This window comes from Palaemon carinicauda, chromosome 40 (assembly GCF_036898095.1).
Source record: "Palaemon carinicauda isolate YSFRI2023 chromosome 40, ASM3689809v2, whole genome shotgun sequence".
Lineage (NCBI taxonomy): Eukaryota > Metazoa > Arthropoda > Malacostraca > Decapoda > Palaemonidae > Palaemon > Palaemon carinicauda.
Window position 1 is genome coordinate 47,362,630 of NC_090764.1, and position 14,086 is coordinate 47,376,715.

Below are 14,086 nucleotides of genomic sequence, written 5' to 3' on the forward strand. Positions count from 1 at the left end.
CCTACAACTTGATAGATTGCCAAAGGAGCTTATAGAGAAAATGCCTTTCGTTATGCAACCCTAACTTTTCCTTCGATAAGTTAATGGTCTTGAACTCTTAATATGAATAGATTTTCAAAATATCCGGAGTTCCAGCTTCTACTTTTAGTTTACCATTGGTCACAGTTTTCTTTCCAGTAAGCTATTTCTTATCAAACTGTTTTAATACTATGAAGTAAAAGAGCATTGTGTACAGCATTCTGGTCTTAATGGGTACTATATTACTCCCAATATGTACCAGTACAACCTCCAATGTATTTTTAGCTCCCCGTATATTTCATAAAGCGACGTCTTGAATAATTTTCAACGCTTTTAATTGCTCCCTGCTCCTGAAGAATTTACCTACATTCTAAGTTAAATATGTCTTTATATGGGTACATGGAATAAAGGACAGAGGAGCGCTACGGGAAATACAGGGAGGAATTCCGTTATATACACAAACCAAAATAACTCGCCAATGCCCAAGCTTACAACCCACTCTATACAACCTGACATTTAAGGCCGAAAGGTATTAGTCTCCCTCTACTCAAAGTTGAGACAACTTGAGAAAATTCATACCTTGAGATTTAATACTGAAAGTTCTTGCGCAGAATTACATATTCATCAGAGGTCTTCCCTATGGTTGTATTTTTACCAGATGTCTCCCTGGAGAGACATGCAATGGTGATACAATGTTTGCTATCCATAGCTCCATAACGGTTTGCCATTGCAATCAAGTTTTAAGGTTCGAGTTTTTAGGTATTAATAAAAACTCCCTAAGATGTAATTGGTGGAAAATCCACATGGGATTTGTAACCTCAGGGTAACCACCTCCAATAAAACACTTAAAATTCCCTGCCAAAACCATAAAATTTCTAGTTTTTAAAATATCTGCAAGTTCAATATAGGCTGGGACAATGTCACATTGAAATATTAATGCTCTATTAAATGGCAGGTTTCAATTCGTAAATGGTTGCTAGGTATCTGAATGACACCTTCCTTTTTTTCAGAAAGAGGCTTTTGAAGAAGATTTACATATTCTATACAACATATTCTATACAGCTTTCATCAAAAGTTTGGATCTTTATGGTTTTCGAGAGAGAGAGAGAGAGAGAGAGAGAGAGAGAGAGAGAGAGAGAGAGAGAGAGAGAGAGAGAGAGAGAGAGAGAGAGAGTTTGTTTCCTTTAAAAAACTTTGGATTGTTTTAATAATTAACCATTATATATCACAAAGGTCTACTACAGGGTTAGACCTTTGTGATATTTAGTGGTTAATTATCATTTAAGACGTTGTATTCTAGTACTTTTTATAGTTGTAACTGATAAATAGTAAATAAGAAAATACTTTTATCAAGAACTAATTGTTAGTTCATACTTTGGTTAAATTAATCAGTGAGATATATAAGAAAGTAAAACTGATGGTCACCACATGCTATGTTGTGTCGTCATTATCTATAACCATCATATCAAGTGACATTGCAGAAAGAAATATGCTGGAAAATTACATATATTTAGTGTGATTTAATGTCAGTACTAATATTTGCATGCACTAGCAAACTGAAAATTATTTCAAGGACGACACTGTACACATTCATGTACACATTACTGATGTTCTTAACAATGGTCTCTGGATTATGTGATTCTGGGTGATTCTAGGAATTGACTTTTTAAGATCAATTGACATTTTATGCACGAAATACCAACTATTTGCTGCTTATATGTTCTTGATTGACTTTATTCAATTTGATACTTCTGTTTCCCAAGGATTCCTTTGGTTTGTTATCCATAAAAACACGGTCTCTTAGCAAACGTCCATCTGAACACCAGACTGCTTAGAAATTGTGGTTTAGATTGGCAAGACTTGATCTGCCAAAGCCTACATTTAAGATTCAAGGTATTTTACTTCAGTGACGCCAGTCTACTCAACAACCTAATGATTAGTTTTGTAGACGAGTAATTATTTTTTACACTACCGTAATAACTCAGTTATTCCTTGCTGTCATGTAAAATGCTTTTTAGAAAAGAGTTGTACACTTTCAAATATGCTTTTACTGTATATTCCATGGCTTTGTGAAGAAATTAACAAAGGAAGTACCGTAGTTGATGTTGCTTCTACACTGTAGATCACATTGGTACAGTTACTAAATGATTTCGTAGATTGGAAATTGTGTGACCTTTTCTAATGAATTATCAATCTAGTATAGAGCTTTTGATATAAATTTCATTGTCCTAATGTGTATATATATATATGTGTATATATATGTATATATATATATATATATATATATATATATATATATATATATATATATATATATATATATATATATATATATATATTACATACACATATATACTGTATATATACATACACATATATACTGTATATATACATACATAGTTTCTTACTTGAATCTTGTGTCCTTTTCAATGATATTTTGCAACTTTCTCAACAATTTTCAAACCATGGTTGCTATCTTTTAGTAATTAGTAAAGAGACTAGCCATATACATTTGAGTATAACTATTTGGTCTACACCTATGATATGATGTCTAAAATTTTCCAATTTCCTGGATTAGATACTAATTTTTTAGGCTCCAATCCTGTTAAATCATACCGTCACTGTGATATTAATTATGGCAGTGAAATTTTATCAGGAGCACCAAACATAGAGTAGTTACATTCTGGTAAAAAAGCACTCAATTCTTGTACAGTATACAGTATATATCAAGCCCTTTCTTTTGCCAATAATCACATGAAAAGTACAACACAATAGAATATTCAGTTTGCTGTTGGTTGGACCCCTCTAGGATTATAGTTGGTTACTTTACGTGAAATCCTAACGGTTTCATAAACCCAAATTAAAGCAATACCTTTAATGAAATACCATCTGGCAGAATTTGATATCAATTACAGAATATCTTAGAATTGGCATGAGCAAAGCATTACGGATAACCCTATATTAGTATCTTACAGAAATATACACCATCAGAAAATTGAATCAGGTTTCGAAAAAAAAAAATTCTTTTATATTTGGTTTTCAAATAGAATGCCCCTTACGCTGGTGCACTGGTATTCGGCTCGATGTATGCTGGAAGAGAATGAAGGCAAACCTTCCATTGGACCCCTTGGATTGATAAGCAATTTCATCTTCAAGTTCAAACAGATTTCTCCCAATTTTGCATTATGATACTAATATTGATTCTATATATTATAAAGAAAATATATGCAGCAAAGCCTTGGACATTATTTGATAGTAGAGCACTTAGTACACTGGTCTAACGTAGTTCCAAATGAAAACAGTAATGCACAGTTTCACAGATCACTGGAAATCAATGTTAAAGGTTGACTGAAGGAAACATTTATAGACAAGAACTTTCTTAAATTCTACGAAACAACCATTTGTGTCTATCATTTGGGTCTAGTGAAGGTTACATTTAGAAATGTTAGCAGGTATTGAGGGAACACTATAAACTTCAAAACAATATATCGATTCCACTATTACTGGCTATTACAGTCTGAGAATCTTGGACTAAAGAGAGTTTCTCATTGTTTAATAGTTTAATTTTGTATCTTTACTGACGGAATGAAGAAATCTTTAACATTCATATAATGTTTATAAAAGCTCATAACAATTCCTGGGAAAAAATAATTGTTCCGCTCAATTGTTTGTTCTGATTTTCAGTTTGTGTGGAATTCTCATCTCTCCTAAAAAGCATTCATATAACATTTTTGTAATGGATAATGGGGGATTCATTAGGGCTGACATTGGATAACTTTCTAATACCAGCCTCTGTGTAGTGGTAAAAGCTGCCTTAAACAGGAATGCCATAAGTTGGTCTCTTATTTTACAACGTATATGCCAATGCAATCTATGATAAGAGGTCTAAATGAAATCCTAAGCAGATGTTACTAAAGGGATAAAACCATATTAGCCACTTTGAATCAGTAAAAGTTATTCATATTAGTCATAACTAGAAATGCAAGGATAATCTACCTAAGGACCACAAAGCCTAGCAATCCTCAGAGTAAGATGCATTTAAAACCTTGCATCCAAATCTAATGTTTAAAGAAGAATTGGATTCGAGTAGTTTGCTTTCGTGGGCTGATAACTAATTCCTTTTTCTTTACTTCATTTACCCTTTCTTAGGATCTCCTGAGTTTAGCTTGAGTGAAAGGGTTATGATAAGGCATCATATTTTTTTTTATGCTGGACGTTGTTATTTTCTAACAGTTAACGGTAAATGCGAGAAATTTAAGGAATTTTTATTCTAGGGAGGGAACAAACATAATAAACTTTAATAGATAGTTAGGTTGATAGGGGGATAGATAAAAAGATAACACCGATAAATATGACACCTTTGACACCTACTTAAAAGATCATAATGATATTTCAGAATACGAAGCCCGAAGACATTAGTTTAAATTAGCTTCTACAAAAATGTAAACTGATTATCGGTGATTTTCTTTTACCGAGATTCCCAGAAACTTGAACTTTAGGGTGTTAAAGAGACCCCTTCCCTGACAAAATATTTTTGATAGATCTGTAAAGTATCTTCCTACGTAGTTTCTGCTGCTTCAGAATCCCAAACCTTTGAAGGGAAAGAAGGGGGATAATTATCAAGAAATGGAAGGTACGTCCTTCATTGGGCGGCTCTTCCCAAGCTACCAGTCAGTTATAAGTAATGCTCATGTTTTTCTAAATAGGAAGGCGTATGGAAGAGCCCAAATGCCCCTCTGTACTTTAGGAGAGAATAGTGTGAAGGTAACTCTCGGGAAACTACAAGGTTATTGCATTTTACGTCATATTCATAAATTCTTGAGTTTCACAACACTGTTAGAGATGATTAAATCCATATTCACAGATGCGTCAACAGCGATGGAAAGAATTAATGAATAACAAAGTTCTTTGTTTATTTTACTTTACCTGGCCTTGCATGCGCGTTAAGGGCCACATCGTCTAGTCAGATTTATATCTAATATAACTTTATTACAGAATCGTTATGATACACAGTACAGTATAAGTGAATACATATTTTGACCCCAATACAGTTAATGTTACTACGCATTCTTGATTCTCTTGATAGGAATTCGCCCATTTTAGTTAAAATAATTAGTTTAGATATATTTAGTCAAAATATATCTAAACATTTTTCCTTCTTATTTTCTCCTCTGATGGTGCTGTACTGATACTTTTTCTTATAATTTTCATTGTGTTGGTATATTCTTTGTTTAATATTATAATGTTATTGTTATACTAACTACTGTACAGTACTTTATACGAAATATCATACTTTACAGTAGTAATGTAGATATAAGCTACGTGTATAACGAGCTTCATTGAACGAGTTGACCTGCCAAAAACAAGGAACACTTGCGAGTTTTACCTTAGCTGATTACGTTGTATTGTAGTGATAGTACTGTGATATTACAGTAATATACACTACATTATCAACAAGTTTTAAATTAGGTTGGAACAAGAGTGTTTTGTTGTTACAGTACATTATTTACGTACAAGTGTGGTGATGACTTATGTGTACAGTATTCTTATCATGTACTGTACATAGTACACGAGTCCACATGTACTGTACACTTATTGAAATGTGTTGAATAATTAACACAATACTTATACTGTGATAGAAACCAAATAAAAACAACATTAGGCAGGTCAGTGGGTTATTTAATGTGTTAGACGGCTGCGCGTAGGTAACGGGCAGTAAGTTGTTAGGAGTTAACCCACCCTAGGGCAGCACGTAACTGTGAATTCTCGCTTTTCACGAGTATCTGTTACCTAACCCCCGCGAATAAATAGGCCTAACGAAAATGTACACACACACCTACTCATAGCTAGGATAGCTAGGTTGGTAGTGTCGTGGGCTTCTGTTTCAGAGGTCCCGAGTTCGCGTCTCCGTTAAGGCGCGAATAGTGTGAGACCTTCTACCGGGGATACTCACCAGGGTGGCACCTGGAGGGGGCGGTTAGAGGGGGCTAGTGATAGTCCCAGCTGGCTCATGGTCGCCCGAGGAGATGATGAAGGTTGTCTCAGGGGAGACCTAAAACCCCCAACTTCAACTTTTATATATATATATATATATATATATATATATATATATATATATATATATATATATATATATGAGTGGGGATAACTTAATGAGATGTAAGAGTCTGCACATCGCCACGATTAGCAAAGCTGTACTAGGTTGGTTTGCTGTGAACTAATGAATCTGGCCAAACCCAAACATGAATTGACATGTCTCAGGCTTTTGTCCTGAAGTGGACAGCTGTGTGTGTGTTTGTATTTCAATATACATTCAGTGAGAATTTCTAGGTGGCGTCGATCTAGATATTCTGTAAAAGTTATTACAAATATCAATAACCTTATAAAAGAATTACCATCGTAAGTTAAGTTCTCTGTGGTAAAATACATTAGATAAGCTGAACACTTCTTGAAAATACGCCTCTAACTTAAAGGATAATGTATTAGATAGTTAAATATAAGATAAGAAGAGGAGAGACTTAGATCTATAAAGCAGATAACAGGAATTATACAGTAAAGTATCCTTATTGCTGGGTCTCATTAATGGCTGACCAGCTGTCCACTGTAATGGTAATGGGAAAATGTTCTGGTAATTGTGATAAAAAAACTTGAACTTTTATATTCTAAAAGAAGTTCTCCCATCTCAGATGATGACTCACTGAAATGACAAAATATTTTCTCTTAAAATTTAATTGCATCCGATGTGTATTGTTATTAAACATCTTTTGCGCACGAATGTTGTCCTACTCTAATTACCTCATAAACGATTATTTACTACGTGCACGTACTTTTTTTATATGAAATCTGTTTAATATCCTTCTGAGAATTTTTCAAAAGCACAAAATCTTCAACTACTGTCTCTGGTGATTGGAACTAATCGAAAAGTTTGTCTTAGGTCTCTTATTCCATTCAACCCCTTATAGGTTGTAATTGTGAAAGGCCAATGTTGGCAGAAGGCTGGATTGATTTATACCAACCAGTCGACCTTTAACAGTCAGTATTTACCTCAACTAGTTTTCCAGTATTAATCAGTGGACTTGTCAGGTCATCTGCTTGTTTGTTGTAAAATGTCTTCCTGGTAGAAAATGTGCTCCTCTAGAGATGTGTAGTTGTGTTCATCGTTTACAGCACTTTATCCTAATCTTAATCTTTTAATTCTAATTACTCTTTTTACAGCACCGAGTTGTAACTTTTGTAAATATATGAAATATTTCTTTATAAGTTTCTATGGATTTAATATTTCTTATTTGCATGAGTTGGGGTGTTTTAAGAAAAATAATGCTTGCATCACATAAAACCGTAACTAACATTTTGATTTTTATGTCTTTTTCAGTCAGATTCGACTCCTCCTTCCTCACCTTTAGCCAATCTCCCATTTGTGTGACTTGGTATACTCCGCTAAACTGTGTTGATCAATTATTTGAAACCTTAAAGGAAAAACATTGACCATTTACGAAGTCAAAGGAACTAAAATAACTTTGCGTGGCATAAAAATATAGGCTGAAGATCGTATTTTAGTTCTTAAAATCCTTTGGAAAATGTACTTATATATTATGTCAAGAAAATATATTTAGATAGATTTATGTGATTGGTTTTCAGTGTTGTCAAGATCAATTAAGTACTTAGGAAATTGTATTTTGACTGTATTAAATTCACATCAAAATACTGAAAATTCTGCTAGTGTAGTTTATCAGTGTCATGAGGTAAAATTAGTTTTATCAGCCTGTGATATTTACCTACCATTACATAATTAAGCTAATAAATCATGTAAAGATGAATTATTTAAATCTGTGATGATGGAATTGATTACGATTTGATACTTGCTTATTGGTTTTGGTTAAATGACAGCCAGTTATGTAACAAGAAACTGTAAATCATTTTGATATAATGCAATGTAATATTCTCAGAGGCAAATTCTTTGAAATTAAAAAAAAAAATTGTACCATAAATAAAGAACAATAATTAAAGCTATCACTGATGTATCTGTCAAGGAACCCATGAACCCTTAAACCTGCTTGTTTATTTTCTGGCCATGTTCCATGTGATCTAAATTCCTTGTTTGTTATGTCTGTGACCATTTCTGACAACCGTTTTGATTTTTCTATTTTACTATCATTAAATCATAGAAACCAGCATTAATTTTCTTACTAATATGCATTAATTCTTCCATTGCTTTTTGACATAGATTACATGCTATGTGTTGAGAACTGTTAGGCAATGTCAAATTTCAATTAAGGTAGCCAATGTCATATCTCTAAGTAAAGCTATTTCATTTATTATCAGTTATGATAATTATAAATTAATTTAGTTTTTTATATGAGACAAAGGTAGGTAACATTTCTTATATCCTTTTCAAGTCTTCATCTTCAGTTTTAGGTTAGTATAACATTTCTTTTCATTTTGTATGTGCATTATTTATGAACACGTGTCATGCTGTATTACTTTTTCAGAAATTTTTTTTAGTTTCCCATTTAAACTAATTGTTTCATTTTTCTTTTATTTTCCACATACCTCCTCATTTTTCAGATTCCATAAGTGATGGTTGTCTATAGAGGCAGCCCAACTGATTCTCATCTTAGCTGCAATGCTTACTCTTACACTAGCATCCTACTCAAATCTAATACCACGAGCTTCAGTGGAATACAGAAAGGGAAAGCTGAAGTTAGCTGCCACTTAGTGTTCTTAGTTTTGGTCTTTACATTGATCAAACCATATTCCTTATTTTTCTGTTCCTATGACTGGAGATGCTGGCATCTATCATAATCTAGAAAGTGGCTACGGTATATAATAATTCATCTTTTGAAAGTTTTCTTTATAGTTTTTTTATCAATAGTCCTGCCCTTTTTAATTTGGTTAAGTGCCGAATAAATCTTATTACTATGAGATAATATTCTTGAAATTTGGATTCTGGAGACTAGTGTGTTTACTTTAGACTAGAAAAAAATGAAAGGCAGTTATTATTGTCCATGGCCTTATTAAATAAGTTGAATTGTTATGGTTAGTGATTTTAACCTTTATGTAACGGGTCGATGTTACTTAAACATACAAAAGAAGAGTTATGACATTTGAAGGATCTTAGTTAACAGCATTAGTCATTGTCTATAATCTTTGTCATATTATTCATTAGAGGATTTGACCTCTAGAATGCATCACACGTAAGAATGCTTCCTTCTTAGATGCTATAAACTGATTTTCCCTAACTTCTGAAATGGAGTAGAGCTGGCCTGAAACTACTTTCAACTTTATAGAGGTATGATGCCTATTCAAGAATATACGAAAGAAGTTCATTATCCACTTTACATAAAGCCCATGAAGAACAAAGGTTTTTGTAATGAAAGTGAAATATATAAAATATGATCTTAAATGCATTTCACGCTATTGTTTGTATGCGAAAGTTAAAGATCAGAGTGTCTTTGAACAATTCTAGTGTAATACGGAAATAAGGAAATAATGAACAGTTAAAATAACTTGTTAAGAACAGTAACAACATTAATATAGATCCTTCATAAATAAACTATAAAAGAGACTTGTGACAGCCTGTTCAACATATGCAAGTTTGGACTTTTGAAGTAACACTAATTTAACTACCTGATTAGAAAGATCATTCTACAACTTGGTCACAGCTGACATAAAACTTCTTGAATACTGTGTAGTATTGAGCCTCATGAAAGAGAAGGACTGACTATTAGAATTAACTGCATACCTAGTATTACTAACAGGATGGTACTGTCCAGAAAAATCTGAATGCAAAGGATGATCAGACTCATCAAAATTCTTTTGCAACATGCATAAAGAATTAACTGAACGAATAAAAAATAAGAAATTCAATACACCCTAAGTTGGCCTACAAATTAAGATGAGATTCAGCTGAAAAGCAGACAGGAGATCAATAGGCAGAATGGAAGAATTAAAACATTTTCGGAATAGATTGATCACCGAAAATCTTAAGACTTTCTCAATAAGCCAATTTTATGCAATTGCAAAAGACAGACCGAACGTGTTTCTCAAAGGTAAATTTTCTATCAAGAATCACAAATAGATTTTTAAAAAAATGTTAATGTTGATATCTGGATGTTGAGAAGCCATTGTCCTCAACCTACTTACAAACATACTTTGAGTTTTATTAGAGTTCAACTTCATGACCCATAATTTTAACCATGCATTAATTTTAGCCAGTTCTCTATTAAGGGATTCGGCAACCCTAGATCAACATTCAGGTGCAGCTATTGAGGCAGAGAGAGCAACATCATCTGCATATGTAACAAGCTTGTTATCTAGGCCAAACCACATGTCATATGTATATAGTAAGAAAGTAATGGTCCCAAAACACTACCCTAAGGAACACCAGCAATCACATTCTTATACTCACTATGCTGCCCATCAACAACAACATTTTGCAATCTATTAGTTAAAATTCAATAATGATGCTAAGAAAAATATCACCCAATCCCAACCGTTTGAGTTTGAAAACAAGGGCCTCGTGATTCACACGGTCAAAGGTAGCACTAAAATCAAGGCCAATCATACAAACTTCCTGAGCACAATAAAGGGATTTCCGTATAGCATTGGAGATTGTAAAATGAGCAGCACAGCCAGATTACAAACAAGAGAACAAATGATTACCTTCAGCAAACCTATTTAGATGTTTTACCAAAAAACATTAAAAAACTTTAGATAATATGGGAGTTATGGAAATTGGGCAGTCATCAGCAGGACTTGAGCTACCACAAACATATTTACCTAATGGGGTAACTTTACCAATTCTTCATGTGCTAAAAGAACCTTTTCTTGCTAACTTAGGGATAATAACAGATAACTTAAGAGATGAGAAATCTGCAGTCTTTACAAAAAATAGAGGAAAAATACCATTTGGGTTTACACCTCCATAAGCATCAAGATCTATAAAGAGAAGCTTTAATTTCACACAGTCGAAAAGCTAAACTAGTTAATTTAGCCTCAGGAAAATAGGAATGAAGAAGATCGAGTTTCTCATTACTCTGTTTGCTGTTAAACACATCAGCCAAAAGGGCTACCTTTCCCTTTGGACAGTGAATGACAGAGCCAATGAGTGCAGATTTAAGGATGGCCCACCACTTGTGTTCCGGGGTTGTTTAAAGGTTTAAAGATTTAAAGGCCGCTCATGAATAGCAGAGGCAAGGGTCAGTAACATTGCCCTATCAAGTAGGACAATGCCCTAGAGACTGACCATATATACATATGATCAGCGCCAAAAGGCCCTCTCCACCCAAACTACGACCAAGGAGGGCCAGGCATTGGCTGCTGATGACTCAGCAGATAGATCTATAGGCTCCCCAAACCCCCATCCTTAGCTCAAAAGGATGGTGAGATTGCAGCGACTAAAGAAACTAACAAGTTTGAGCAGGACTCGAACCCCAGTCTGTCGTTCACCAGTCAGGGACGTTACCACATCGGCCACCACAACCCTGTACCAGAAAGTTTCTTTTATGGTTAAATTGTCTTCCTTTTCAGGTGAAGTATAAACTCTCTCAAGTCATATATAATCTGTTACCTTTCCAAAAATGATAGGCCTCCTGCTTCTCCAAATAGGTATGTCTACAATCATCACTGAATCAGGGCTTGTTTTTCACTCGGTACTTTAGCACACGAGAAGGGATGCGACTATCAATTAAATTGACCAGATTCTCCCTCAAAAGAACAATAGGCCCAACACCATTATATAATTGTGACCAATTCAAATTTAGAAAAAAAAATCACTCAAAATGCCATTTCAGTCTGCTTGAGATTTTACATAAATATGATACATCAAGGACAGACTGCTCAGTCTTCACTAATAATGAAATTGGGGAATAATCAAATGTCCAAACCGGAGAACCCTCCTTACTTGTTATAACACCAGGGGAGTCAGTGTCTACTAGGTCCAAGCAGTTCCCAGACCTGTGAGTAACTTCACTTATGCTTTGCACACAGCCTGATTCAAAAGCAAAGTCCAAAGCTCTCAAGCCATGACGATCAATATTATTAATACTATTATTACTAGCCAAACTACAACCCTAGTTGGAAAAGCAAGATGCTGTAAGCCCAAGGGCTCCAACAGTGAAAAATAGCCCAGTGAGGAAAGAAAATAAGGAAATGAACGATGAGAAAAAATTAACAAAATATTCTAAAAAGAGTAACAACAACAAAACAGATATGTCATATATAAACTATAAAAAGACCTATGTCAGCCTGTTCAACATAAAAACATTTGCTACAACTTTGAACTTTTGAAGTTCAACTGATTCAACTACCCGATTAGGAAGATTATTCCACAACTTGGCCACAGCTGGAATAAAACTTCTAGAATACTATGCAGTACTGGGCCTCATGATGGAAAAGGCCTGACTATTAGAATTAACTGCATGCCTAGTATTGCGAACAGGATGGAACTGTCCAGGAAGGTCTGAATGTAAAGGATGATCAGAATTATGAAAAATCTTATGCAACATGCATAATGAACTAATTGAACGACGGTGCCAAAGATTAAGATCTAGGTCAGGAATAAGAAATTTAATCGACCATAGGTTTCTAACATATTAAGATGAGTATCAACAGCTGAAGACCCGACAGGAGAACAATACTCGAAACAAGGTAGAATGAAAGAATTAAAACACTTCAGAATGGATTGATCACCGAAAATCTCAGAATTGAATTGAATATAGGATTTAGGCATTAAGCCAAGCACTGGGGCATCTAAGGCCATTCAGCGCTATATAATGAAAATCATTCAATCATATCTGTACACTCACACCATTTAGTATCCTTTTAACCTTTAATACAAATCGTAACACTTTCATACAATAAAATCTAGATGTGAAATAAATAGGGATTAAAAGGGTAAAATAAATAAATAAATTAATAAAATCAATTATAGCTCATAATATAACCCAATACTTTGTACAAATTTTCTCAAGTTCAGGGTATTACAGTTTTCCCCCAGTATATCTCTTAAAGGTTTGTCCTGGAGTAAATGTGTCCTCCTCTGAAGATTAAAAACAGGACAATCGACTAAAATGTGTTTAACATCCATGTCACTTGACAGGTATTACAAAGAGGGGCCTGTCTCCCTTCCCCACTCTTCATTAAATAATTGTGCGTTGCATGTGTATGGCCAATACGCAGCCTAGTTAAAATAATGGTATCCCTTCTACTTGTAGAATTACAAGATGACCATTTATCCACCAATGGGTGGATTTGTTTCAAATTGAGATAAGTATCAGCAGCTGGAGGCCAGACAGAACAATACTCGAAACAAGGTAGAGTTAAAGAATTAAAACACTTCAAAATGGATTGATCACCGAAAATCTTAAAAGACTTTCTCAATAAGTCAATTTTTGTGCGATTGAAGAAGACGCAGACCTAATGTTTTTCAAAAGTAAATTTGTTGTCAAGAACCACACCTAAAATTCTAAAAGAGTCGTACAAAGTTAAAGAAACATTATCAATGCTTAGATCCGGAAGTTGAGGAGCCACTGTCCTTGACCTACTTACAATCGTACCTTGAGTTTTGTTAGGATTCAACTTCACACCCCATAATTTGCACCATGCACTAATCTTAGCTAGATCTCTATTAAGGGATTCACCAACCCCAGATCTACATTCAGGAGATGGAATTGATACAAAGAGAGTAGCATCATCTACATATGCAACAAGCTTGTTTTCTAGGCCAAACCACAAGTCATGTGTATACAGTATGAAAAGTAATGAGCCAAGAACACTACCCTGTGGAACACCAGACTTCACATTCCTATACTCACTATGCTGCCCATGAACAACAACTCTTTGAGATCTATTACTTGAAAATTCAATAATAATGATAAGAAACGACCCACCCACTCCCAACTGTTTGAGTTTGAAAACAAGGGCCTCATGATTAACACGGTCAAAGGCAGCACTAAAATCAAGGCCAATCATACGAACTTCCTGACCACAATCAAGGGATTTTTGTACAGAATTGGAGATTGTAAGACAGGCATCACATGGTCCAAGGCCTTTACGAAAACCAAATTGC

General features: G+C 34.3%; 1 protein-coding gene across 5 annotated transcripts in view; it reads left to right on the forward strand.

The window, feature by feature from the left end:
- Nucleotides 1–8,836, forward strand: part of LOC137631756 (cyclin-dependent kinase-like 3) — an 80,927-nt gene extending 72,091 nt beyond the window's left edge. For 2 of the 5 annotated variants that reach the window (XM_068363689.1, XM_068363687.1), the window contains exon 11: nt 7,391–8,498. In XM_068363689.1, coding sequence (XP_068219790.1) covers nt 7,391–7,421 — 31 coding nt within the window. In that variant the 3' untranslated portion in view covers nt 7,422–8,498. Of the gene's footprint in view, nt 1–1,781; nt 1,912–7,390; nt 8,499–8,583 lie in introns of those variants that run through there. The other 3 variants (XR_011041943.1, XM_068363690.1, XM_068363688.1) reach the window with 3 other exon arrangements.
- Nucleotides 8,837–14,086: the final 5,250 nt, after the last annotated feature.